This window comes from Centropristis striata, chromosome 21 (assembly GCF_030273125.1).
Source record: "Centropristis striata isolate RG_2023a ecotype Rhode Island chromosome 21, C.striata_1.0, whole genome shotgun sequence".
NCBI lineage: Eukaryota > Metazoa > Chordata > Actinopteri > Perciformes > Serranidae > Centropristis > Centropristis striata.
The window spans coordinates 2494430-2507142 of NC_081537.1; the positions used below are offsets into that span (position 1 = coordinate 2494430).

At 39.8% G+C, this 12713-nt stretch overlaps 1 protein-coding gene across 2 annotated transcripts in view; it reads right to left on the reverse strand.

Annotated features, from left to right (window-relative positions):
* Window positions 1-5938: 5938 nt before the first annotated feature.
* The window catches only part of LOC131959051 (glutamate receptor ionotropic, delta-1-like), a 784279-nt gene continuing 777504 nt past the window's right edge, over window positions 5939-12713 (reverse strand). For both annotated transcript variants that reach the window (XM_059324148.1, XM_059324147.1), the window contains one exon: window positions 5939-10835. In XM_059324148.1, coding sequence (XP_059180131.1) covers window positions 10353-10835 — 483 coding nt within the window. In that variant the 3' untranslated portion in view covers window positions 5939-10352. The remainder of the gene's footprint in view (window positions 10836-12713) is intronic.

Sequence of the window (12713 nt, forward strand, 5' to 3'; positions counted from 1 at the left end):
CCTAAATCCCATTCTTCAGACGGATTACACCTTCCAAAGACAAGAAAAACCACCTCCAAGAGAACAAATCCTCAGAGGAGATTCACCACGCGCTGATGTAACTCTGCCTCATGCTATTACACCACAGTCAGAGCTGCACAACGCTGCCAGGGGAACAAAATAAGACTTGAAAAATGCCAAGCAGAACATATTTAGCAGCCTTTTTTTTCTGCTGAATTCAGTGATTTTTGACAAACGAACGGAGATTGCCCGCGCAGCTGCCTGTGCAGTATTTATCTTCCAGCTCAGAAACACTCAAAAAAAGATGAATTGGAGAGTTTTGTTGTTTTGAAGAAGAGGAATAAAACATTATTGCTGACAGGCAATTTAATTTGTTCGCCTAAGAAGCTGTCAGATGCATCTTCTCCACTCAGGAAACTAATGGCACCATTGCACTCATCACTATTGTATATTTGATATATTCATTACAGCTGGTCTGAATGCTGATTTAGTCAAACTGTACAATACGTTCTTTATTCATCCTGATTTCAAGTGTGTGGCCTCTTGTGTGATGTAAAAAAAAAAAACAACTGTTGTTTTTACGGTAAAAAAACGGCAGCTTGCCAGTGGTTGCCAGAACTTTACCGTAATAAATACGGTGTAACATTGTAAAATATTACAGTAAAAAGATATTGGCACTTTTGATTTCACGTGTAAGATTGCCATTCTATTCCATTTTTTACCGTATAAATAAAAAGTTTTTCCATCCGAAGAAACGCTGTTCTGACAGAAAATACTTCATAATGGATGGAACCAGAAACACAAATTTGTTCTACTTCCTGTTAGAGATATGTTGAAACGATTTATGGCTTAGTATCTGGGGTTTGAATAAAATAATGTTATCATTGGTTTCAGTTAGAAAAGAAGCTCAGAGAAAGAATATCACAAAAATGAAACAAATAGAAATAGAGGTTTATGGTAACTACGTCCACTTTTATATAGAAGATGATTTTATATTTTTATAAGATGGACATCTTTCGGTTTGGACTGTTGGTCCGATTAAACAACAATAATGTAATCACAGCGTAGAATATAAAAAAAACATAACATCCTGATGTTATTGATGCAACATCAGAAAAAAAAATTGTAAACCATATTTCTTTATTAAAGATTAAGAAACTCCAAGCAGCATATTCATAAATAAAATAAGTGTCTCCCTTAGATGGACATTGACAGACTATATGCTATGACAGTTCATGTTTTCATCTTCTGGAGTTTTGAAAAGTAAAGGGGTGACACATGGAGCTGGCCCTCGGCTTACACACTTCCTGTTAAGCCTCAGGGTCCTTACAGTACCTCCATCCGTCCGTCGTGTTGTGGAGCACAGTGTGAAAAGAAAGTTGGTTCACAAGAGCAACTACTGCCACAGTTAGAAAACATCCATGTAGAGTCTGTTCAGATGAGTCGATGATTGGCAGACACATGTTCTGACCTCTCTGCTTGTCCATTTCCACGCAGAATGAAACACAGAGTGGAGCTTATTGAATGTAATTGGAGAATCTGTATTCAGAACATGAGCTTTTTAACCCCTCTTGGCAGAGATTTTTTTTCTGGACAGAGAAAAATCCAATTATGGGTAATTTTCTGCGAATGACAGTCAGGAAAAGATCATGTAAAAATATCTGTATCCACAGTTTTCACATAAAACCTTTTATTGGAGATTTTAGTACAAAGGAATTAAAGCAACAGAGAAAGTTGTTGGTCCTAGAATCAACAAGCTAAACTGATTTTATTGGTTTAGGATACTTGGGGGGAATTTGGGTTCAAATTGGTGCAGTACTCTGAAGATTAAAGCCTGTATTGGACAATTGTGCACAATGCAATGCTCAGTGCTGAAGTAGTGGTGGTAGTGCGGCCTATGTTTAGGTGGTGAAACGGTTTGTAGCATGTCTGAAAGTGGAAATATTTAAATTAAAAATGGGTTTTCTTCTTGTGTAGGAAATGCTAAGTGACCGATCACTAGTGTTGGGACAACGAAGCCTCGTGAAGCATTTTCTTTATTTACGGAGCCCAAGAGATGGCGCTCTTTGTTCAACAAAGGGCTGAAAACACACTCAATCACCATTCATGAAGCCTTTTTCTTTGAAGCCAAGACCTCCATCTAGTGGGGTCAAAAAATAAAGCAAATGCTTCACGAGGCTTCATTGTCCCAACACTAATATTTAGTAATTGCGAAGGAATTTGGAGTTCTTTTCATAGAAGAGGTCGGTATATCACTCATATGTGTAGAACAATTAAAAGGACAGCATGTAATTCCCAAAAAGGTATTTATTCTAAAAAGCAACAGAAAGCAAGCAAACACACAATGTTTTAAGCCAAGACCGCCATCTAGTGGGGTCAAAAAATAAAGGAAATGCTTCACGAAGCTTCATTGTCCCAACACTACCGATCACAAATGGAGTGCTAAGACTAGAGTAACACTAAACCAAGGGTTGATTGGTTGTCTGACTTAAAACATTCCTGAACCATAAACACAATCTTTCCCTGGCATTGACTTTACTGAAGTCGTCATGTACCGATGTGGTAGAAAGTGGTGATTTTAAAAACATTGGCGCAGACATTGGTCTTCAGTAGTGTTGGGACAACAAAGCTTCGTGAAGCATTGCCTTTATTTTTTGACCCCACTAGATGGCGGTCTTGGCTTTAAAAAAAAAAAAAAAAGTCTTCATCAATGGTGATTGAGTGTGTTTTCAGCCCTTTGTTGAACAAAGAACGCCATCTCTTGGGCTCCGTAAATAAAGAAAATGCTTCATGAGGCTTTGTTGTCCCAACACTAGTTTTCAGACAATAAAACCGTCATTGATCGATTGAGCGTAATCAAGTTCTGCAGAATTGTCCAGCATTGGCTGCAGTAACACTTGTCTTTTCAATACAAAGTTTTGTGATCAAATGTGCCAGATCTGAACTCACTAACCTGCATGATTGGATATAGTTTTCACAAATTTACCAAAACACCAGTTGGTACAAGAGAGCATCGCCTTCTTTTCTTTATATATATTGTCTATTTTGTGATGATGGTAGACGTATGAGCCAAGCTTTGTTGAGGAGCGAGCAGCAGAAAAGAGTGATTAACGCTGCAGCTGCTGTCTAGTTTAGCTGTGGTGGTGTTGGACCACAGTGTTATAAGACCGCTCTCTCAGCTGTGCTCCAGTTTCGGGGATGAGGTCCGTAAGCGCTTTACCATCAGCCGGTACTTGATGCGTCTGTCCCCTCCGCCCTGGGTTAAGCCATTGTGAGGTGCTGTTTTTTGGATATCCCTTCTTTTAGCTCTCGTTCAGGAGAGGAACTCACATGTGGCAGGACAGTGTACAAATAACATGACTTTAGACCTTCAAATTACGTCCAATTAGTTTTGGGACAATGAAGCCTTGTGAAGCATTTCCTTTATTTTTTGACCCCACTAGATGGCGGTCTTGGCTTTAAAAAAAGGCTTCATCAATGGTGATTGAGATTGTTTTCATTAGTGTGGGGACAACGAAGCCTCGTGAAGCATTTTCTTTATTTTCGGAGCCCAAGAGATGGCGCTCTTTGTTCAACAAAGGGCTGAAAACACACTCAATCACCATTGATGAAGCCTTTTTTTTAAGCCAAGACCTCCATCTAGTGGGGTCAAAAATAAAGGAAATGCTTCTCAAGGCTTCATTGTCCCAACACTAATATTTAGTAATTGTGAAGGAATTTGGAGTTCTTTTCATAGAAGAGGTCGGTATATCACTCATGTGTAGAACAATTAAAGGGACAGCATGTAATTCCCCAAAAAGTAGTAGAAAAAATAAAGCAAATGCATCATAAGGCTTCAATGTCCCAACAATACGTCCAATGCATGTGCCAAAATCCAATTTTGTGTGTATTTGACATGCCAATCCTTCCCCATGTTTACGTTTCCAAGGCACGTAACCCCTCCACTGGTCTCCGTCACAGAAATGTGCTGCCCACTGCTCCTAAGCATGATGTGTTCACTGGTGTGTAAAGGATGGGTTAAATGCAGAGGACAAAGTCACTGCACACTCTTTCAGTGTGTGTGCAAAACTTAATCTTATTTTATACTTTTCCTAACATAACGAGTAAAGGCATGGCCTTGGTGGAGGTCTGCGCTCTCTGAGTGCCCTTCTAGTTAAAAATGTCCTGCTTTATGTTCTTGAAAATATAATTGTTAAGAATTAAGAAGATGTGAATTGGGGCAAGGTCAGTTAGTTTTAAATCTTGTATGTAATGTAAAATGTTTGATAGAAATCTGTTATTATGTAGTAAAACTTTGCTTCCCCGTCTACAAAATTAATTTTAGGAATGGAGCCCTTCATTCTGTTGCCTTTGCAGACATAAAAATGTAGAACATTTATGGAGTAGAAACCCTTCACGCACACAGCTGCCTGTTAAAGCTGTTTGTGTTCTTGTGAAAACTCTTCTGTGTGCGATCACATTTCCAAACCGCCAACGAAATAAAGTCAGAACTCATCAGGCCCATAAATGCACATTAATTGCACTTATGAAAGCAGATAAAAAAAAGCGGGGTGAAGTACATGAGTTTTATATTTCCTGTTCAAAATAGTTGTCCATTAAGGTTTGTTGTACAATATTCCACAAATAAAAACAATCTGGTGTGTAGCAAACATAATCAGATCCCTCTATATTACAAGCGGTTGAGGTATGGCACCTGCAGAATCTCCACCATCATGAGCGTGATTGCACTTTGGATAATGACGCCCTCCGTCATCCCTGCAGGTGATAATGGATCTCATTAGGAATTAATCTCTCTCTCTCTCTCTCTCTCGCTCTGTCTCTCACTGAAATAACTGCCTGTATACAAGTGTTTGACATTAAATTCTCTAGTATAAAAAAGGTAAAGAAGTATATCTATATAGCTAAGACTTTCTACAACACTTTCTTTTTTTCCTTTTGGTTAAATAGAACAAACAAATATGTCAGATACTGTTTGGCTGCGTTCACACCACCACCATTTGTCACAAAATTACAAACACAAACATGCCCGAAAACGCTCATCTTTCAGTAGGAATGCAGGATTGGTTACTGGGAGTAAGAAGTTCTGGGTGTTATGAGTAAAAGGGCTTTCAGATTGCAGCACAACAACAAACAAATCTTTTTTTGTGAATGTTTTCCTTGTGGTTTATACCAGATGGGAAACAGTCAAGCAAAAGTTTGACAAGTCACAACTTATTTTGCTTGTGCACCGTACATCCCGACTAAAAATCAGATCTTTAAGACTGCACTGTTGCGTCCACACATCATCAGCCTTTCTGCATGGGTTGTTTCAGTAACAATGTAGTGGATAGGGCTGGGCGATATATCACGAGATTTTCGATATATGCAATATGGTCTAATTCCATATCACTTTTAAAAATATATCAATATTAGTTCAAATTTGCCCTGTGATCCTTGCTCCATGCAAGCTGCAGCTTTTATTTAAGATATATTTTTAGTCAAATGTGCACTTTATGGAGCTTTGATTTTTTTAAAAAGGTTCTCCTGTTGTTATACAGTATTTATGTTCACTTAAATAAACGGTTTCAATAAAACTACTTGTGACATATCATATTTGGCTTTGACTTTGACTGAACAATTGCTCTCACTTCGCGATAAAAATATTGGATATATGTCTTATATCCATATTCAGCGTAAATATAACGGGATATGACTTTTGGTCCATATCGCCCAGCCCCAGTAGTGGAGTTGCGTCAGAAACAACGCAAAGAAATTTATGGCGTGGCTTTCAAACATGTTGACATGAGAAATGGAGGTCCATCACTCCCCCTCTAAACAATTGTGCTGTCAAATCCCAGTTGTCCCACTCAAACACTTTGAAATCTAATTTGAGCAGCCATAGCGTCAGGGCTACGTCTGTAGAAATCTAATTGGAATTGCATTTCAAATTACCTCTGAATTTGGTTTGCAAAAATCACATTGCATGTGTTTCTTTTGCTTTCAGACTTTCTATCTGAATTTGGGATGGAATGGGCCCATATTTCGATGCTTTATTGCATCCAGTACTCTGCTCAGGCAACAGTCTTGACTCTGGTGGAAAGACATTGAAGCTTCGTGAACCATTTGCTTTATTTTTTTTTTTACCCCACTAGATGCCGGTCTTGGCAAATAAAAAAAGGCTTTAGCAATGGTGACTGAGTATGTTTTCAGTTGAACTTTGTTGAACAAAGTGCACCAACTAGTAAATAAAGCACGGGAAGTCCCTTCACTACTTGACTCAGTCACCTCATCTCAATATGAAAACTGAAGGAAAACAATATAAAATGTGAACTGATGCTCTTTTTCAGCTTTTCTCATTCTGCTGGAAAAAATAAAATAAGCAGTTTGTCTGAGAGTGGATGTGCTCAGGGAACTGGAGTTAATGTTACCAGTTGTTGTGAACCGTGTTTCCTAAACTCTCTGTCATGGACATTTACCAGTACAATGTACTTTTTTCCAGTGTTTCCATCCTTCCATTAAAATTTTGGAGCAGTAAAATAAATTCTTCACCTTTCAAAATGACCATTTGTATATCAATTATTCACCACGTGAATTCAAGAAGAAAAGTTTGTTGTTCTTGCATGCCTTCCAGTGAACGGGGAATCCAAAAATGTAGTAAATTGTCCATTAATTACAGTAAATGGAGCCCACATTTAAAAACATGAAAACTGTATCAAAACATTTGTTTCACACCCCATTTGTTCAGTTTTATACTCTGTGCTTCCCTAACACATAACACACACACATAAATATATGCAAATATGCAAATGTTGTATGCAAATGTCAAAAAATCTTACGAGCAACTGCCTTACCACCACTTAGTAGGTCAGATCACAACTTAATTCTTCTGGAGACTTGTTACAAACCCTGTGTGTGGAGGAAGCCTACAACTAAAGCCACAGTCAGGAAATGGACACCAGAGGCTGGTTGGAGCCAGGTTGGACAAACTGGAGGAGGTGCTGTCAAGATGTTCGAGGCCATCTTGAAATACCCGGATCATCCGCTAGACAAAACCTTTATGGACCAAAAAAACCCACAGTGGATGGCTCCTCTCTCTCCGTATAATCATCACAAGTGACTTGAAATAGATGACAAGCTCGCAAACAGGCTCACACGTCTTATAATGTTAGCACAATGTTTTTTGACTACTGTTTTTCAATACTATTCCTTCAATCCTTCACACCAAAGCAAATTCTTCTGTTTCCCACAGCCCATAAGTAACTTTTAAAGTCAAGTACAATTAGGATTCCCTTAGCAGTCCCACAATGGGGAAATTCAACCTCTTCATTTAACCCATTCTTTGACACACCAGTGAAAACACCATGCTTAGCGGGTGTGTGGGGGCGTTGTTTGTCTTGCAAAAAGGACACTTCAGCCCTTGACTTGTCAGTTCTGGGATTCAAACCGGCGACAAGCGTGATTCCTAACCTCTAGGCCACGGACTGCCAAATGTATCTTATTTTACAGAAATTCCTTATCCTCATTTGATGTCATGAAGTTCCATTTTAAGCATATTTTGATAATTATTGGGATAATATTGTGAACAGCAATTATTTTGACCAGTATTATTGTGCCTACAACTGGATAAATGAGACTTGGAAGATACCATAAAAGTCGTGGGAGAGTTTTAAACAGATGTTTTGCTGTTGCTGGCCTCCATTTACTTGAATTAATTTAGTTTTGCCTTGAGTTTTCTGTCTCTTCTTGCCTTAACTTAACTACTTTGTTTGTTCTTTTGCACCAATACACCAAAGCAAATTCCTTGCATGTGAAAACCTACTTGGCAATGAAAATTGTTTTGATTCTGTTCACTGTCGAGGCATGCGAGTAAAAACAAAGTTTTATTAACAAGTTCAAGGTAAAACATGGTGGGTTATACAAATGGTAATTTTTAAAGGTATAGTATTCCTTCACACTTTGGGAGGGAAGGTACGGTAGTTTGAATTAAAAACACCAATAAAGAGAAGCCAATTCTTAATGTACAAAGATAGAAAAAAATAACACTTTCAAAAAGTTTCAAAAAGCATCTCATGTTTCCAGAAGAGGCCAATTTTGCGTTTAGTAGAGAATCCAAAAGCAAAAGTAAGAAAGTCACCCTTTCCCCGACAAACAAACAAACAGAGTGTGATCGCAGCCCAACAGCCTCTCCTTCCTCCTTCCTCCTGCTATTCCCACCTGAACCTCCTCACCTGAGCCCTGTACTATGGAGATTTGAAGGTGAGGGAGGTAACTTTAACCCTGGATTTCAGTATCACAAAGGTGGCTCTCTTTAAACCTGGCTCGATCACCATGGTAGTCTGAGTTTCCGCTTGAAATCCGCTCTCACTGAACTACTGAATACGTTTGAAGTGTTCTCTGGATATTAACCCACACAGTCTCTAACATGACTCTGCTATTAAATAAGGTAGTATGCTCATTAATACTTCACTTTATTATTAACCAGCGTTACCATCAAAAAATTTGCCAGGTTAGAAACCAACAGTAGTCATGGGGTGGTTAAATAAATACACTGTTGTCCATTCAGTTGGAATACTTGAGGCAGAGCAATTGAGCACAGAAAACTATGTGCTGATTGGCCGAAGAGGCGCTATGGCAACAAGGTGGCAATAAATGTTACAAAAGAAAACGAAGGTGCTGATTGGCTGAAGAGGCGATATGGCAACCGGGTGGCAACCAATGTTACCAAAAAAAAAAAATGGAGGTGCTGATTGGCCGAACAGGCACTATGGCAACCAGGTGGCAACAAATGTTACAAAAGAAAACGGAGGTGCTGATTGGCCAAAGAGGCGCTATGGCAACCAGGTGGCAACAAATGTTACAAAAGAAAACGGAGGTGCTGATTGGCCGAAGAGGCGCTATGGCAACAGGGTGGCAACACATGTTACAAAAGAAAACGGAAGTGCTGATTGGCCAAAGAGGCGCTATGGCAACCGGGTGGCAACAAATGTTACAAAAGAAAACGGAGGTGCTGATTGGCCGAAGAGGCGCTCTGTGTATCCGAGCTCGATTGCTCTGCCTCAACCACCCGGATGTTCGTCGCAGAAAGTCGAAATTGTATTTTGTGAACTGAATTTGAATTGTGAGAACTGAATGTTCAGTTCTAAACTAATAAATTCAATTTTGAATTATAATTCAGATTCAGTTTTTCAATGCAATGATTCAAACTGAACAATACAAATTCAAATTATGTGATTCAAATTCAGTTTGTAATGCAATTATTCAAGTTAAGCAATTCAAATTCAAATATAAATAATTCAAATTCAGTTTCTGGTGGCACATATTTCCGACCATAGGAAAGCGTTCGTTTTCCGATAGTTCAGTCAAATGACGCTTTATGTGAACACAGAGCCTGAAGAGGAAAGGGTTAACTCAGAAAGTTGATAACCACCTTGGTGATACTATTGATCCATGACTGGAGTTGTTAGTGAAGCGAGACAACGAGAAGATATCCTGGGTATGTTGAACTCGTAGTACAGGGCTCCGGATAATACTGATGCCGAATAAAAGCTACTCTAAAAACAAACCACTCAGCTCCACTCAACTTTGTTTTTCCCCCCAATTGTTGAACGATACACCATTTACAGTCAACGTAAGAAAATGAATGTAGACTTTTGATTTGAAAAAACAATGTATATTATATATTTAATACAAATGAAAAAAAGAAAAAAGAGATTGTGATCATTTTCGTCCGATGCTGAAGATATATATATAGGGTTGGTACAGAGGTGCATAACAGTAGGTGTCCAACACTAAAATGTCCCTACAGCGGTGCATCATGGGTAGTCGTTTACATTGATGAGTTGTGGAGAGACATCGTTTAATTTCGGCACTTAGAAAACAATCACAATGAATTTCGCGTCATTGTTTCATATTGAACAAAATTTACAAAGCCATTCAAACAGTCATAACTTTTTCATCAATGTTTATATATATATATTTATATATATATATATATGTGTTTTTTTTTAATCTCATTTTTGTTTGTTTTTTATAACTCAACTTCAAAAATTGAGAATATTCAAAATACACTTTAACCTCACTTCGTTCTCTTGGTATATACAGATATGTACAAGAGAAAAATTACACCTGCCAACCCGCACGATTTTTCTTTTTTTCTTTTTTTTCGCTGTTGTCGTAGGTAACGTCGGATTTTCTGAACAGGTAGTGAGATACAAAATCTTTTAAATTTGTACATTTATGTTTTTTCCTTCTATAATAATTTTCCTCAACATCCCCCCTTTGCACCCAAAACCGGACCAAAGTCCAGAGATGACTGCAGTAGTTTGACCCCCAACCCAACCCAAGCCACCCCCACCCCGCCCCTCCTCGGATCACTATATGGATGTACTGTGGGTGGCCTCAATGGCTTCGGGTATGGGTCCTGCGGAGACTGCCTGGTAGGACATTGGCATGGGTGTCTTGCCAGGGCTCTGCCGGAAGAGCCCCCCGTTGGGGGCCCTGTGTTTGCACTGCATGGTGCCGCTGAGGCTGGTGCTGCTGAGCGGGTGGTGTAGGGGCAACGTGTTGCTGCCAGGGCCCTGGGACAGAGGTAGCGTCCTGCCTAGGGTCCCCCCATGGTGAGGGTGGGGAAGAGGAGGAGGTGGCCCCCTCTCCCCGGGGAGGAAGGTGGTCACAGCGAGGCCCGAGGCCGGGTAGTCCCGCACGGACTCCTGCCCCGGCATCTGGCTGGGCTGCATGCTGCCGATGTCCAGCGCAGAGATCTCGATAGAGGGGCCGGGGATCTGCTTGTGGGCCAAGTCCTCGTCCAAAAGACTGTTCATACGACGATGCACCTGTTCCAGGTTCACCTCCTTGTCCTATAAGATGAGGAGGAGGGGGCAGAGGAGAGACAGGGGGAGAGGGAGGAGGAGAGGAGGGAGGAGGGACACAGAGGCTGAGATTGGCGATGGGCCGGTTTCTCAGACTGTTTCAGGTCTGCTGGTGCTCCATGTAATTCTCAATCTGTCATTGTTTTTGAGGACGTGGCCTTTGTTTTTGAATTGATGGACTCCAATCAGACTCTTTTTTTTTTTTTTTTGGGTCGTTTTGACATGAAGAGCCCAGTGGGAACTGAGGCCACACAAACCAATCTGTATGTGCACCTTGAAATCAAACTTGGCCAGTGAATATTAAAGGTTTGATGTCTGGAGAAAAACAATCCTGGAGCCAAACGGACCGACGGAGGTTTGTTGTAAAGCTGTTGTAAAGAGTTTTTGTCTGCGTGTACGCTAGATATCTTGCAATTTTAGATTGGATTTAGGGAACTCAAAGGATTGATTCTTGATTTAAAAGTTCCTGCTCTGCTGGGTTGGGTTCAAGGGTTCAAGTACTCGGTCCAAAAGTAAAATCAGTAGTTACATTTTGGCACATATTTTTTGCTCTCTAAAGTTATCTACTCGACCAGAAAACTGAAAATATGTTAAGTTATGTTTTCCTTCCCCCCGCAGTGTATTTTCTGCCCTTGGAGCCGGTACACTCTGTGCAGCAGGATCAGAGAATTGGTTTGCTATCTGAACAATTTAATCAAAACATTGGCTGACAGTGCATCTCCTGCCAACTGCAGCCATGCATACTTGTTAGGCATTAATAGACACTTGAGTGTTACCCTGTTGAACCGCGGCATGCCAGGTCATGGGAAGGTAGAGGACAACGTGTAAAAACAAAGACAGGAGACACGACTCGCATATCAAGTGACGCTCCGGGTCTCCATCAGAATTCTCTCCGTGTGTCTATGTGTGTGTGAAAAACAGCCACTTGACAATAAACCTGAACGCAGCCTGGCTTGGCTCCAGCATTGGATTCACTTCAAGTCTGAGGTACAATGATATTAGTCACAGTAACTCATCACAGTGACACAAGTGATATTCAGAACAATGCACATGACACATTTAAACTGTATATTAATACACAGAAAGATATTCAGTTATTCACGTTGCAGCGTTTTTCAGCACCAGGATTTTACAGATGAATATGAATATCATTAGCACAATATCTTTTGTGGATTGGAGCTTAAAGACGGGGCAGGAAGTGTGTATTCAGAGGTTAGCCCTGACTGCTGCTGATTACTACAAAATAAAACAACCTTTTTGTCATTTTGTTTGTCATCAGATCATTAACCCTTTGTAGGGCACTCCTGGAAATTGAAAATGTCAACCCTGAAGTGTTATTGGAGGATCGTACAAGACTTTTTGCAAAATGTTTCATTTTTATATTGCAAATCGAGGTCAATTGAGCCATTATTATAATTATATTTATTATAGTCTCTTTCCCACAGCAACCCTAAATAGACAATAACACATCATCTGCATCCATCACCACTTTATCTTTTACCTTTAAACTACTTATTATCTTTTTAGACTACTTATTACATATGCGTAATGTCTGAATGTCTTTTTTAAAGCACCTTATATATGAGAAGAACACGTACATTTAGTTGTATACTTTTTTTAATACAATGACAATAAAGGAAAGCTTGAATCTTGTGTTATTTACTGATTGGTCAGATGCCACAGTGTCACTATCTGTGATGGAGAAATCCATGTGGTTCTATGAGGAGACCTGTTATAGATGTCTCAAGACCAAAGTTACCAAATATGTTTTTTTGTCTGATAAAGGGTTAAGACAGTTGACAAAGTGGCTATTTAAGGCTGTTTTGCTGCTCCCAGTGGTCGCTACATGTGTCCTGGCCTGTATTA